A 15,000-nucleotide genomic window follows, 5' to 3' on the forward strand; every position below is an offset into this window, starting at 1 on the left:
ACGCACACACACACACACACACACGCGGCTCTGCTGCATACCTCTGCATGTGTGTGTTGGGTCTGGGAAGGTGCTAACTCCACAGCCGCCCACACACACTCCGTGGTGGAGGTGGCCCGCCTGGGGCTGCAGGAAATCCTCAAACTTCACACAGCGGACACAGTCTGATGACAGAGGACCCACGCACGCCCGGCATGATGGGTGACAGTCTGGGAAAGAGAGAGAGAGAGAGAGATAGAGAGAGAGAGAGAGAGAGAGAGAGAGTTGGGACTTTTTTTTATATATCACAGTGAAGGCAAATTTCCAGAGACTTACAAGCAGTGGTGGAAAAAGTACTACAAATAGGTAGAAAATACTCTGTTACTAGTAAAAGTCCGGAATTCAAAATGTACTCGAGTAAAAGTACAAAAGTATTTGGTATCAAAATGTACTTAAAGTACCAAAAGTAGAAAGTACTCATTATGCAGATTTCACAAAGTTTTCAAATGTATACAATGCATAAAGATCTTTTGAAAATAGCAGATCTACAAGCTCACAATGCGTCGCGTCGCGACGCATTGTGAGCTTGTAGATCGGCTATTTTCAAATGGCCGAAATGTATATAGGGCTGAAGTGGTTTCGTAATAATAATCAAAATCTACAAAGTAACGTAATAATTTATAAGTGCGAAGAGGCAGAGATGTGAGTGAGTGTTTATTTTTTTCGTGTATGAATTCTGAATGTCTGTTTCCCGGGTTGCCATGTCCCCCTGTCTCTCTGTCGGGGTGGATGTGCTTACTGTGACAGGTGTTGTCCTGGGGGTAGAGGCTCTCCCCACAGCTGTCCACACACTGTCCCTGGTGGAGGGACAGGCTCTGGGGACACATGGTGCACTGGGACGCCAACGGGCCCCAGCACGACGCACAGGAGCTGTGGCAGGCTGGAGGTACAGGAACACACAGTACACGTTCAGTCCAGTGGTTCTCAAACGCTTTCGTGCCAAGGACCCCCAAATTGATATATATTTCGGGGTGCCTGCTGGCCTAGCGGTCCAGGCGCATACCACATACGCTGGTAATCCAGCTTAACAGCGTGTCACGGGTTCAACTCCCGATCCCGACGACCTTTGCTGTGTGTCACCCCCCCATCTCTCTCCCCATTTCCTGTCAGCCTACTGTCCTGTCAAATGAAGGCATAAAAGCCCAAAAAAAGGGGGAGTGTTATCTAAAAAAGATTTGATATATATTTGGCCGCGGACCACCCCATCTGAAAATGTTTTGTGCCAGGGACCCCCAGAAGAGAACATTTATGTAAAAAAAAAAAAAAAAATCACAATTATTAAAAATGTTCCAAACAGTTTTAATATTTTTCAAAAAATCGAAAAAATAGCAGATGTACAAGCTCCCTGCGCGGCACGAAATCTGCTATTTTTTAATAGTCAAAGTATAAAATATGGTTAAATTGGTTAAAATTATTGTTTTTTTCTTACTGTTGGCAGTGATGCTAAAAGGGTACCTCACTTTAAAAACACTTCTGGGATCTTTTAGTACTCTGGATTTCCCCCAGACAGTTTTTAAATTGCCAGGAATTATATATTTGATATTCATTAGATCAGACATGCCTCTCCTACACAAGCCCATTCAACTTTAATCTATTTTAACCATATTAGACTATTTGGAAATACATCGCATGCATTCTTTTTTTTGGTGTTGTTATTATTTATAATAATGTGTAACCAGAACATCTGTTTGTTTTTATTCAAATGCAATTCAATTCAGTTCATTTGACTAATACATATAAATCATATTCATTGTCATTTCAGTTCTACAGTACAAACAACATAATATTAACATAAACTATAGAACATAAATATTAAATATTAAAGCTCTGATTGCATTTAAATGGACTTAACCACATTACCTTGGATTCAACTGAATTGAACTGAACATAATAGTTTTTAGTCCAGTTTTAGTAGGCTACTGTACCTCTGCATCTGCTGTAGCTGTCCAGGTAATGCTGCTCAGGACACTGAGAAATACATTTCCCATGATGCAAGGCGGTGCCGGGGGGGCAGCTCATGCACTTGGGGTTGTCAGGGTGACAGGTGGCACAGGAAGAATCGCAAGCTGTAAAAAACACACCATTGTGAAAAAATGAACAACTTCTCACAGGAATCATAAAATAATCTGTTAGAAACATGAATGAATGACATTTTAAGAATGATGAATGGTGTAGAATGTGTGTACAATATCACATCTGACAAAAGTGTTCTGCTTAGTCAGTTGCAGGGCTAAATTAACAACTTCAACTTAGAACAGAAATACTTTGTTGGGGCGAAAATATTTTGGGTCATAAAAAATAAAAAACACTTTATTTCTTATTTATTTTATTCAACAGAATGGATGAAATACAATCTAAAAAAGATTTCAAATAGTACATTTTACCATTTTAATACGTTACAAATGTGCACCAAACGTGCACGTTTATGTGCATAAATTACCTCCACGCTTAGGTGGGGTCGCGAGTCAATGGCCGCATTATTTTGGGGTCGTGGGCTGAAAAGTTTGGGAACCCATGTTCTAGACAATGGAATGCCAGACCAGAGGATATCAAGTGTGCACATAATATGCTATATAAATAATGTTATTATTAGTAGTAGTAGTAGTAGTAGTAGTAGCAGTAGTAGTCGTATAATAACTAGGCCGATGCCCGTTAGGAATGATGCCCATTGGGAATTCATGCCCTTCCAGTCATGCAATACCCATTGCACCTACAGTATTCAGAGTACTTAGCGCAGTACTTGGATGCCAGTCTATGACGTCAGTACTATGATGATATATTGATGATATAAGGGATCTCCATGTATGGACAGGACAACCGCCCACTCAGTACATCCTTTGCAATACACACGGCAAGTTGGACGGTTCTCGAGTAATATGGGAGACAGACAGATATTCTATATCTTTATAGAAAGATTATTATTATTATCATTACATCCTTTTCTCCCTCTGTAGACAGTGTTGCCAGATTCTGTGAGAGAAACAAGCAACCAGGTCTAGGAAAACCAGCCCAAAAGAAGCGACTATGGGCCACATGAGCACTTTAATATATACATCAGCTATTTGAAAATAGCAGATCTACAAGCTCACAACGCGTCGCGATGCGACGCGTTGTGAGCTTGTAGATCGGCTATTTTCAAATAAAATCTTGCGCGGAAATTATAATAAGCAGATCTGGCAACCATGTCTGTAGATCGTCTATTTCCGGAAAACGTTCACCGCAGAACAGGGATGCTATAGGGTTCATGTGGTTGATGTGTCTATATTGAACCGTACCGCAGCCAGCTACAAGTGAAGTTCAACACTCAACGCGTTTAAACAAGCCTGAGTGGCAACCAAACACCGAATGAAAGTCTTCTAACAGCGCGCTGGAGGGGAGGAAAAAACAGACACTGATCCAAACCATTAATCCCTAAAAAGGCTTAGCGACGGGGGGGAAACTTTTGACATTTAAAGTAAAAGGGCAAAGAGCAGCACTGACAGGCTCACACACATTTAACCTTTTTCAAAAAACAAAAAAAAAAGTTTTGACATTTTCTGAAAAGGCTGCCCGTCAGCAACAGCGCATACATCACTGAATACTTCAAGTCTTTCACCCTATAGGGGGAGGAGAAACCCACACCCCACACACACACACACACACACACAAACACACACACACGCATGCATGCATGCACACACACACACACACACACACACACCCACACACGCTCTCACACACGCGGATGTATTACTCGTAAAAGTACGGAACACAAAATGTACTTAGTAAAAGTACAAAAGTATTGGTATCAAAAATGTACTTAAAGTACTCGTTATGCAGAATATCCCATTTCACAAGTTTTCATCAAGTGTAAAAATTGTTTGAAAATAGCAGATCTACAAGCTCACAATGCGTCGCATCGCGACGCATTGTGAGCTTGTAGATCGGCTATTTTCAAATGGCCGAAAATTTATATAGGGCTGAAGTGGTTATTGTAAGTTTTGAAATTATAATAAAAAAATCTACAAAGTAACTAACGTTTTCAAATAATTGTAGTGGAGTAAAAGTAAAATATTTGCCTCTGAGATGTAGTGGAGTAGAAGTAAAAGTACAGAAAATTGGAAATACTCAAGTAAAGTAAAAAAAAAAACTCAAAATTGTACAGTACTTGAGTAAACGTACTTAGTTACTTTCCACCACTGGTTGTTGTTGCACACCTAAAATAGCCGACAGACACACATACTGGTGTGACCCCTCACACACGACATCAGACGGAAATATGGACATGAGTTTACTTATCTGAGCTCACTCTTTGTGGGCACTAACAGAGGAACTTTGTGTATGCTACATGCTACATGCTACATGCTACATGCCTGCCTATCACTGTTGGAGCAACTGAAAGCTCCTGTTGTATGAGTAAAGGGATTTTGTGTGTATTGTATATTTCAGTGTATTGTATTCCTGGATTTCCTGGAACTGTTTGGACCCAATGCTTTATACAATTGTGTCAATAAAGTAACTAACTAACTACGAGCTCACACTCCGTTGCAAGCTTGTTAACAGACAACAGTGAGAAACATTTGGCCCTCACAAGCATAGCAATATACACACACACACACACACACACACACACACACACACACACACACACACACACACACACACACACACACACACACACACACACTTGAACAAGAGCCCAGCGATTCCCTGTTAACTTCACCGTTGCCTCAAGGGGTTTGTTTTTCTCTCCACCTACACACATATGCACACACGCACGCACGCTCCCCTTTCCATTATTAAAAATAGAAACACACTCCTCCATATTCATAAGGGCCATTATTCAAAGGGCTGTGGAATCCTCATTAAGCCAAGTTCAACTATAATCATTGTGTGTTATTTATTTTTTCCTTCAGTTGTTTGTTTATAGATCTGCTATTTTCGGTCGCCACACCGTCGTGCGACTACAGTACGTTTAAATGGGGCTCTTAAGGGTAATTTTTACACACTGAAGGATTGTGCTGTGTCTCGACAAACAAGCCTTAACAAATCTTCACCTCCAGTTCACGGCTAATAATAAACCTATTACAGCTAGCGTGCGTGCTTGCGTGCGTGTGTGGGTGCGTGCGTGCGTGTATGCGTGTGTGTGTGTGTGTGTGTGTGTGTGTGTGTGTGTGTGTGTGTGCGTGCGTGCGTGCGTGCGTGTGTGTGTGCGTGTGTGTGTGCGTGTGTGTGTGTGCGTGTGTGTTGAGGTTTTCACTCCTCCGCAAGCAGTAATACAATTGAACCGTTTGGAACGCGTGGCTTGAGTTTCCTTATTAACTCATTACGACCGGGAACGCATCTCTGTCATTTTAGATTTATTTTGGCTATTCAAAGACAGCAGATACACAAGCTCATAGCGCAGCACTGAGTGCCGCGCTATGAGCTTGTAGATCTGCTTTATTTTTTTGTATCTCTTTTTTTTTTTGCAAATCTTTGAATATATATTTTTAAAAGCAAAACATTTGTAAAATATGTTGTTCCAGAGACCCCCAGAAGCAAAGAGTTTAGTTACAAATGTTCGCTTTAAAAAGTATGAACTCAAAGATTTGCACAAATGTTAACGATAATTAAAAAAAAAGCAGATCTAAAAGCTCATAGCGCGGCACTCGGTGCCGCGCTATGAGCTTGTATATCTGCTATTTTTTTTATAGCCAAAGAAATAAAAAAAATGACACAGATGCGTTCCCGGTCTTAATGGGTTAAGTCAAACAACACTGTCCCATTAGTGCCTGTCACAGGCCATTAAAGTGCGCTACTGGCCAAGTAACACTAGGCCTAAATGTCATTAACACATCATTTATTTAGCTGACGCTCTCTCTTATCCACAGCCAGCCATGATGTCTCTCTGAAGGACACTGTGACACGAGGACACATGGCTTTTCATGTCAAGCATCCCCCAAATTAACATCAAACGTCAAATATTCAGAATATTTCCAATTTATTTGTGTTATTTTTTTTTATAGCCGATATACAAGCTCACATTGGCTATTTGAATATAGCCATCCGCAAGCTCACAACGAATCGCATTGTTATGCGAGGTCGTAGATCTGCTATTCTCAAAAAATCGTGTTTTAAAAAAATATATATATATATTTTTACATTTTAACTCTCTCAGTGCCACGCCCCGAGATATCCCGAGTTTTTCCCGAGTACCCTCAGTGCCAGCACGAGAAATCCCGAGTTTTTACTTTTGACTGTGGTCGCGCTATTCTGTTTATTTTTCATGATCACTTTCGCTTCCTGACTCCTTCAGACTCACCCGGAGCCGGATGTAAAAAAAAAGAAAATTCATTTCCGGGTCACGTTGTTTTTCTCCGGTGATTTTCGGCCAGAATAGGGAAAGTCACGTTTTTTCACACGGTATAAAAAGCGAACGGAGAGGTCCACGTCTACTCTCTTTGGTCTGGGTGACGATCAGTCATCGTAGTCGTGTATCGCATCGTAATTTCGACAATCAACGATTGTCGAAAATGTCAACATCCGGTTATGACCGGATATGACGTGAGCCTGTTTGGGAGGGGGTGAGTGAGCCAGCGAGGTCATCAATGTGTCGATTTGTTGCTCTCTACTGGTAGAACTGTATTATGGGTTTAAAAACCCAATCAGATCATTTATTTGAATGAAAAATTACAAAATTAAAATAAATAAAAAAACGCAAATTGCTGGCACTGGGGGAGTACTTTATGAAAATACTCTTGGCACTGAAAGAGTTAACAACACAAATCTTTATTTGCTTCAGTAATGACTATATGACCTGTGAATATGTTAAAAAATAAATAAATCAATAAATAGAACGTTTAAAAAAAAAAAACGCAAATCTTGAATGGGGGGGTTCTCTGGCACAAAAGATTTCCAGATGGGGGTCTGCGGGGCAAATGCATTAATTTGAGGGTCCTTCACATTTTGAGAATCGTTCACGTTAACACGATCGGTGCGTGCTCACCATAGCAGAAGTCGTCCTGGTTATAGAAGCCTGCTCCACAGTGTGGGACACACAGCCCGTCCTTCAGCAGCTCCGCCGGGTCAGAACACGACACACACTCCTGCTGGCCGGGCCCCTGACACTCTGCACACGCCTGGTGACAGCCTGGTGGAGACAACACAACCAGGCACACGCTGATCAAAACATTGCTTAAAAAAGGAAGAAAAAAAAACATTCAATAATGTGCACAAATGTTCAAGATTTTTTTCATTTTTTTTCAATAGCTGATCTACAAGCTTATGTGATGTGAACTTGTAGATCGGTGACTGAATCGGTCGGCGCAACACGTTCACCCGAACATCCTCTCAGGCTATGGCAACATAACTGCCGGCGCTACATAAAGAGTGAAATGTGCATCGGTAGGTTCAATAATCTAAACGTGTTTTATTTGATTGATGAATGGCCCAAACAACACAGTTTACCGAGAGCACCCCTCCCCCATCTGACGACGTAGTCAGCGGTCTGTCTGATACAATAGCCTAGTTAAATAATTAGATAATTAGAAATGCTGCAGCCGCAATGAGGCGCTCAGGACAGGATTATATTACATAAAAATGTATACCGGTAGATTCATGAGATTGAAATTCTCTGAATTAAAAACACAGTTTCACTGAAAAAGTTACAGTTACAGTTACCTGTAAAAGTTGCAGATTATAGCTTTAACTCTCAAAGTGTAAAAGTGTACCTTATCGGTGCCCACGCACACACGCACGCACAGAGACAGAGACATAGAGACACACACGTTCACGCGAGCATGCATACACGCACGTAAATGCGTGCACGCACGCACGCACACACACACACACACACACACACACACACACACACACACACACACACACACACACACACACACACACACACACACACACACACACACACACACACACACACACACACACACACACACACACACACACACACACACACACACACACACACACACAGGCCTGTGATCCGTGTCGGTAGTGAATTGAATAATAATCTGTGTCATGATCTTTTCTCTGCCCTCAGCAAATCAAAACTCTTCACTGTGTGAAACAGCAGGATGGAGGATGATTACAAGAACTCACACACTGCCTCGCCGCTGGCAGGAGAAATATGGATATCGTCACTGAATCCAAGCGGAAACCTTGTAATTTCATCTTTTTGTTTTTGTTTTGTCTTAAATTAACGTTTCATTTCAGTCTTGCAAAAAAGTAGTGAAGAAGGTCGATCTACTAGTTCACAACACGTTGAAAGACTCAAGAATAATGCCTAAAAATAGGGACGCCAACTTCAAAGTTAAGTCTGTGTGTGGGTTTTATAAAACTGAAACAGAGCTTGAGACTACAATAACTACATCCATTGGAAGTTCTTTTTTCCCCCCATTTCCTGGATTAACTTAAGGTTGCCAATCCGTGTACCAACTACCAACGGTTCTGATAGGAGACACAAAGATGCGACAAAAAAACCAAAATATCCATGAATTCAAGTCTCCATAGAGTGACTATAACTATATCATTTTGGGGGTGAACTATCCCTTTAAGCCTTATTATTATATACCAATTTTGTCATACCCAAAGTAGTGAAAAAATAGACCATATTTTGACCCCTTATGAGGACATGAAGAATCACAAAGATCAGTGAGTCGGAGAGGTCTCTGAGAGGCCGATGTTTGCCACAGTCCCAGTGGAATAACATCTGACCCAGCTCCCAGTGGAATAACATGTGACCCAGCTCCCAGTGCACCCCCACAGGGCAGGGGCGCAGCACAACTCCGTTTCCATGGTAACCCATCAGCTTGCCTCGGATGAGCAAAGAAGCTGGCACATGGAAGCACTGCGTTCACACAGTACCACACAGGCACATCCTCAGGCTTCATTTAATGGTGGTGTAAGTAAGTGATATTTTGGTTAAAAAGTTAAAGCTCTATATTCTGATAGTCTCTTCAGCTCTTTACTAAAAAATAAAATATGTAAACTTTCAGGTATCATTTATTAGCCTGTAGGGATATTCGATATTGACTTTTTTTTTACCGATATCCGATATACCGATATTGTCCAACTCCTAATTTCCGATACCGATGTCAACCGATACCGATATATGCTGACTTTTTCACCAAAAGTCAACTAATTGCCAGGTAACAACATCATATATCTAATACAATAAAATAGCTATAATATCAATATAATATCTAATAAATCAAATTTATTACAGTGAAGTTGGTTCTCAATGAAGAGTCCCGGGACTCACTGGTGGTCATTTGAATGAGTCTCACTAATATTAGATTAGATGTTGGCCTATTTGACAGAAGCATAATTGCCTTGATGCCTATTGTATAACCTGCCCTCTGCAATGCTCTAATTTGAAAGTCTAATTTCTCTCCAAAAGCCCTTGAATATGTTGGAATATGATTAAGGATTACTGTGACTATGGTAAACTCACATTTCATATCACACACACACCATACAGTAAGAACTCCTGCAAGTTATTAAAAAGACAAAACCGATATGTTCCAATATTACATTTTTATGCTAATATCGGCCGATAATATCGGATATCCCTATTAGCTTGTGTTCCAGTTCCAATTTTTCTCTGCTCATTTTATTCTTTAGTCACTTCCAACTTCACTCTTACAGTATATCCTGTGTCCTGTTCTCCCTCCTGATTGGATGAAACTGATATCCTGACCCCTGTTAGTGAACAAACACTCTATAGGGATGATTAATATCAGCTATTTAACACTTATTTTACGAAGAAAAATATCACTTACAGAACATTTAACTCTGAGGACGTACAAATGGACCCGTTACATTTGTATCCGTGGGGGTTTGGCTTGGGAATGGGAACAGGAGGATGGGCGGTTTGAGTCAAGCATGGACCACCAATCCACACTCCATTATGGACCGGTGGGCTGGAGAGGTGCCAGTTCACCTCCTGGGCCTGAGGATGACACCGAACCCCTAACTGCTCCTGGTCACCGCTACTGCACGTGGTAGCCCATTACGCCACCATCTCTCCACATTGCATGTCTATAGGTCCTGTGTGTGTGTGTGTGTGTGTGCGTGTGTGCATGCGTGTGTAAGAACTGAGTGAAAAAAACAGAATTTCCCCCAAAATGAAGGTAATCTTCTATGCTGTATGTTCTTCTTCCATGCAGGGCCTGAAGCAAGTGACCTACAGAGTCACAGGCAAGACGAGACAAGCTTGACTGACACTGAACTTCCATTTGGTTTCACTTCATCATTCAGTCTGTAAGTGATAACCAGAACAGTTTCCACCCCGGTTACCATTAGACTGTTGAGCAAGGCCTGAACACGGAGGCTGGCCTGCTGCCACGCTGGATTACGTTTCTTGATGCAGATTACTTTCCTTTACGTGGATTACTTCCCTTCACATCTCACCTGCATTATGAGAGTATTTGCACAAAGCCTTTCTACGGATATCCGTTACTGTTCTCTTGCTGCAACTTACGTACACATCTGCATGTGCTATTATTCTCCTCACCTTAATGCTGCACTTTATGTACACATCAGATACAGTATATGCTATACTGTATCTATAATTCATTTTCACTTTACTCACATACATTAGAACATTTGATTAATTGACCTATTTCGATACTTGTTTTCAGTACTCTGTAGATCTGCCATTTTTGAAAGATTTTAACAGATTTTGAAAGCTTTTGAAAGCTTTTGATATTTTGTTTTAATAAAACGTGCAAAATGGGACATTCTGCACAATTACTTTGGTACTGTATAAGTATATTGTGTGCTTTTATTCAAGTACAATTTTGAATACAGTGCTTTTACTTATAACAGAGTATTTCTGGCAATGGTGGCATTGCTACTTTTACTTCAATACAAAGTTGTAAAACAATTCTTCCACCATTGCTTTTGTGATTGCCTCTGCTTTATGAGGCTCCGGCCTCTCTGTCGTTCTCTCCGTGGGTCTCTCTCTCTGTCATTCTCATGCATAAAGCCTCTTTTTTGTCTTTCTTTCTCCTGAGAGACTCCTGCAGACATCAGTCCATCACACAGAGAACCAGCTAATAAAAATGGGACAATGCTCTTCCTATAAAATAAAATAAAAGGTTACAGCTCACTATGGGGAACTATATGCCTCGTACCACCCCAGCCCTCAACAAGCAATTATTAGTTCTTCTGTAGAGCAGCAGTTATCAGGGAGTGTAATCCTGTTCAGGCCGCTGGCGAAACCATCTCCTGACACTCCACTTTGCATAAACAGTGAGGTTTTGCAGAAGAATGTGATGATTACTGTTTCACATCCATGTATCTCTGCCCTGCCGCCAGGTGGGATGTTTCACAAGTGAAAGTCTTCCAAAGATTCTCCAAATTGTCACCCGAAAAAAAACAGTCAAAAACATCTACGTCTAAAAATGTTCTAAATGAGCTAAAATAGGAGCTAACAACGTAGCTTGTCGTAAACTGAATTAAATAGGGTCTGAGTGGTAAAGCGAAGCATGGAGAAAACAGCTCTACCCCACAAATAAATGTGTGTTTATACACACACCCACGCACATGCACGCATGCATGCGTGTGCGCACAAACACACGCACAAACATAACAGATGAAACATTGGAATGGAGCTTTGTTTTTGATGCTGATACCAGGCTGATACCAATACATTAATCATGCAGACTGATTGTTTCATCACAATTGTGAGTGTTCATTTCACCTACATGGCACAATGCAGACTGCTGACTATCTTTGCCTGCATCCACAATCAGACACTCACACGTTTGCATGACTGTACTCGTCCGTGGTGTTTTACTTAAGTAAAAGTAACAATACCATGTTGTAAAAATACTCTGTTACACGTAAAAGGCCTGTATTCAAAATGTTACTTGAGTAAAAGTACAAAAGTATTGGCATCAAAATATACTTAAAGTACCAAAAGTAAAAGTACTAAAATGTTTGAAAATAGCAGATCTTCAAGCTCACAACGTGTCGCGATGCGACACGTTGTGAGCTTGTAGATCGGCTATTTTCAAATAGCCTATGTATAAAATATGGCTAAAGTGGTTCATGTATGTTTTATGATATAATAATTTATATCTGCAAAGTAACTAGTAACTAAAGTTTTCAAATAATTGTAATGGAGTAAAAGTACAATATTTGCCTCTGAGGTGTAGTAGAGTAGAAGTAAAAGTATTGCAAATTGGAAATACTGCAGTAAAGTAAAAATACCTCAAAATTGTACTTGAGTAAAGTACTTGAGTAAATGCACTTAGTTACTTTACACCACTGATACTCGTCACCACAAAACCAAGGAAGTCCTGAGTGAAGACACTAAACGCCTTGGTTTATACCTTGGTTTATGTCTTGATGTAAAATGTTGGGAGGTCTAATGGATTTAAGAACACGAACACACACGCACACACGCACACGCACACACACACACACACACACACACACACACACACACACACACACACACACACACACACACACACACAGAGCTACACACTACAGTACAGCGGTGCCAGAGAATGGCAGAAACCCTGGGAGGTTTGGAAGCAGGCAGCATGCCTGGGTGGTCCTGTCGCTGTGCCAAAAAGCCATCCACAAACATCCACCATGATGTATCTGCTGTGCAACTCAACACCTCACTCTCTCATTATCACTAGAGCCATGGCCCTAGTGGCCCGTGTCAGATCCACTGATAACCCATGTTTTGACCCATGCATCGTCCCCCCCAAAAAAACAGTGCACACGTTAAAGTTTCTATTTGGGAACATTTAACTTTTGAGCAAAACAATAAAAAAGGTTCAAAACAATCACAAATAACTCTTTGATAGATTAAAAAATACATAAAGACTGAACTTTGGTTTATTTAACCACTTCAGGCCCTAGTTAATTATTTAGTTATTATTAGTTGTTTTTAAAAAGCAGCAGGTACTGTAGACAAGCGACAGGTTCTGCTATGCTTTACATTTCTTTGGAAAACTTTAGAGAAAATAACTGCCAAGACGGATGTTGTCAATAAAGTCAATAAAGTCAAATAATATATGGGTCTAGCTCTAACTATCACACTGAGCTATGACTGGCATAGTGTGTGACACAGGCTGTAATGCACAATACCTCAGCTTCATTTATTGTATAATAAATAAATACATACGTATACATAAATAACATTATTTAGTAGGAAAGCTAAGAGGGAGAAAGTGTAGGAGAGACAGACAGTAGGAAAGCTGAGAGACAGACAGTGTAGGAGAGACAGACAGTAGGAAAGCTGAGAGACAGACAGTGTAGGAGAGACAGACAGTAGGAAAGCTGAGAGACAGACAGTGTAGTAAAGGCAAACAGTAGGAAAGCTGAGAGGGGAGACAGTGTAGGAGAGACAGACATTAGGAAAGCTGAGAGACAGACAGTGTAGGAGAGACAGACAGTAGGAGAGCTGAGAGGGGGGACAGTGTAGGAGAGACAGACAGTAGGAGAGTTGAGAGTGTGTAGGGGGTCTGGGTGAGACAGAGGTGATGTTAAGTATTAGTTACAGTAAGTAGAGAGAGAGGAAGCAGCTGAATCATGTTTATGTTGTCAATGTGTTTGTGGTCGTGTTTGGACTGAGAGTGCCGTAATAAATACTTCATAAATTATTCAACGTATAGGAACTGTCTGCATCGTCCATCACTCTCACCCTCCAACAAACTGTTCCTTAAGCCTATAGTTCAGACCGAGATCCGTGATAAGAGGAAACCACTTCAAGTCCAATTTGTAGGGCGTTGTGTGGTAAAAACAGCTGATATACAAGACTCAAAAATGTGTACGCCGGAGCTTTAGTAAAATCAGTCTAAAACTAGGTTTATGCAGCAGGATGCTGGAGGTTCAGTAGTATGGTATTAGGGTGGCACAGGGGTAAGGTCATATTTGGGGCTGCGTTAGTGACTAGTGCACTAGACTAGTATGTCAATGGATGACAATGGAAATAGGCATTGTTGTGTTTTATCCTTTGGACAGATGTGTACAGTGGTGGGAAAAGTACTCAAATTTTTTACTTAAGTAAAAGTGTAAATACTGCAATGTAGACACTCTGTTACAAGTAAAAGTCCTGAATTAAAATGTAATTGAGTAAAAGTACAAAAGTACCAAAAGTAAAAGTACTAAATGTTTGAAAATAGCAGATCTACAAGCTCACAACGTGTGGTGATGCGACGCGTTGTGAGCTTGTAGATCAAATAGCCTAGGTATAAAATAGGGCTAAAGTGGTTAATGTATGTTTTATAATATAATGATTTATATCTGCAAAGTAACTAGTAACTTTAGTTTACAAATAATTGTAGTGGAGTACAAGTACAATATTTGCCTCTGAGATGTAGTGGAGTAGACGTAAAAGTATAGCCAATTGGAAATAGTCCAGGAAAGTAAAAGTACCTCAAAATTGTACTCAAGTACAGTGCTTGAGTAAATGTACTTAGATACTTTACACCAAAGTGTCTGGGTTAAAAAGAACTGGCTACTCTAAAATGAAATGACTGACTTGCCGTCCTTCAAGCCTCAGCCCTCGTAAACATCAGAATCCCTCTTTAAACTAATTTCTCAGTTAATGACTCTCTGACTCCCTAACATGACCTGCTCCTACTCTCCTCTCCTCCGCCCACAGTCCTCCTCCTCTCCTCCCATCTCATACTCTGACACTAATAGTTTCACTTCATTATTCAGTCTGAAAAGTGCTCCCATTGCCACCGTTCGCTCAGGAGGGAGTCCTCAGCGATTAGTTCAAATCTCCAAACCAAGCACGAGCCAGCCACAGAATTCGACGAGTAACCAGATGTGGTGTAACCCTGAACTCTCGCGTTCATTTATTCTATTTCAGTACACTGTGGGTTTTGGAGTAGCCTGACACTTAAAGGAGAAATCCGGACATTTTAAGTGTTATCTTTGATGTGTCGTTACTCACCTACCGACGTAAAAAGTGGCGTTGTTTTTTTCCAGAGATTCCCCTGTCGTCAT

General features: G+C 40.8%; 1 protein-coding gene across 1 annotated transcript in view; it reads right to left on the minus strand.

Annotated features, from left to right (window-relative positions):
• The window catches only part of LOC308089114 (extracellular matrix organizing protein FRAS1-like), a 237,327-nt gene that overhangs the window by 123,165 nt on the left and 99,162 nt on the right, over positions 1-15,000 (minus strand). Inside the window, 4 exon segments of the mRNA XM_080433684.1 lie at positions 42-209; positions 779-919; positions 1,965-2,105; positions 7,007-7,150. Coding sequence (XP_080289810.1) covers positions 42-209; positions 779-919; positions 1,965-2,105; positions 7,007-7,150 — 594 coding nt within the window.

Source organism: Gymnoscopelus braueri (assembly GCF_963280865.1).
Source record: "Gymnoscopelus braueri genome assembly, chromosome: 7".
Lineage (NCBI taxonomy): Eukaryota > Metazoa > Chordata > Actinopteri > Myctophiformes > Myctophidae > Gymnoscopelus > Gymnoscopelus braueri.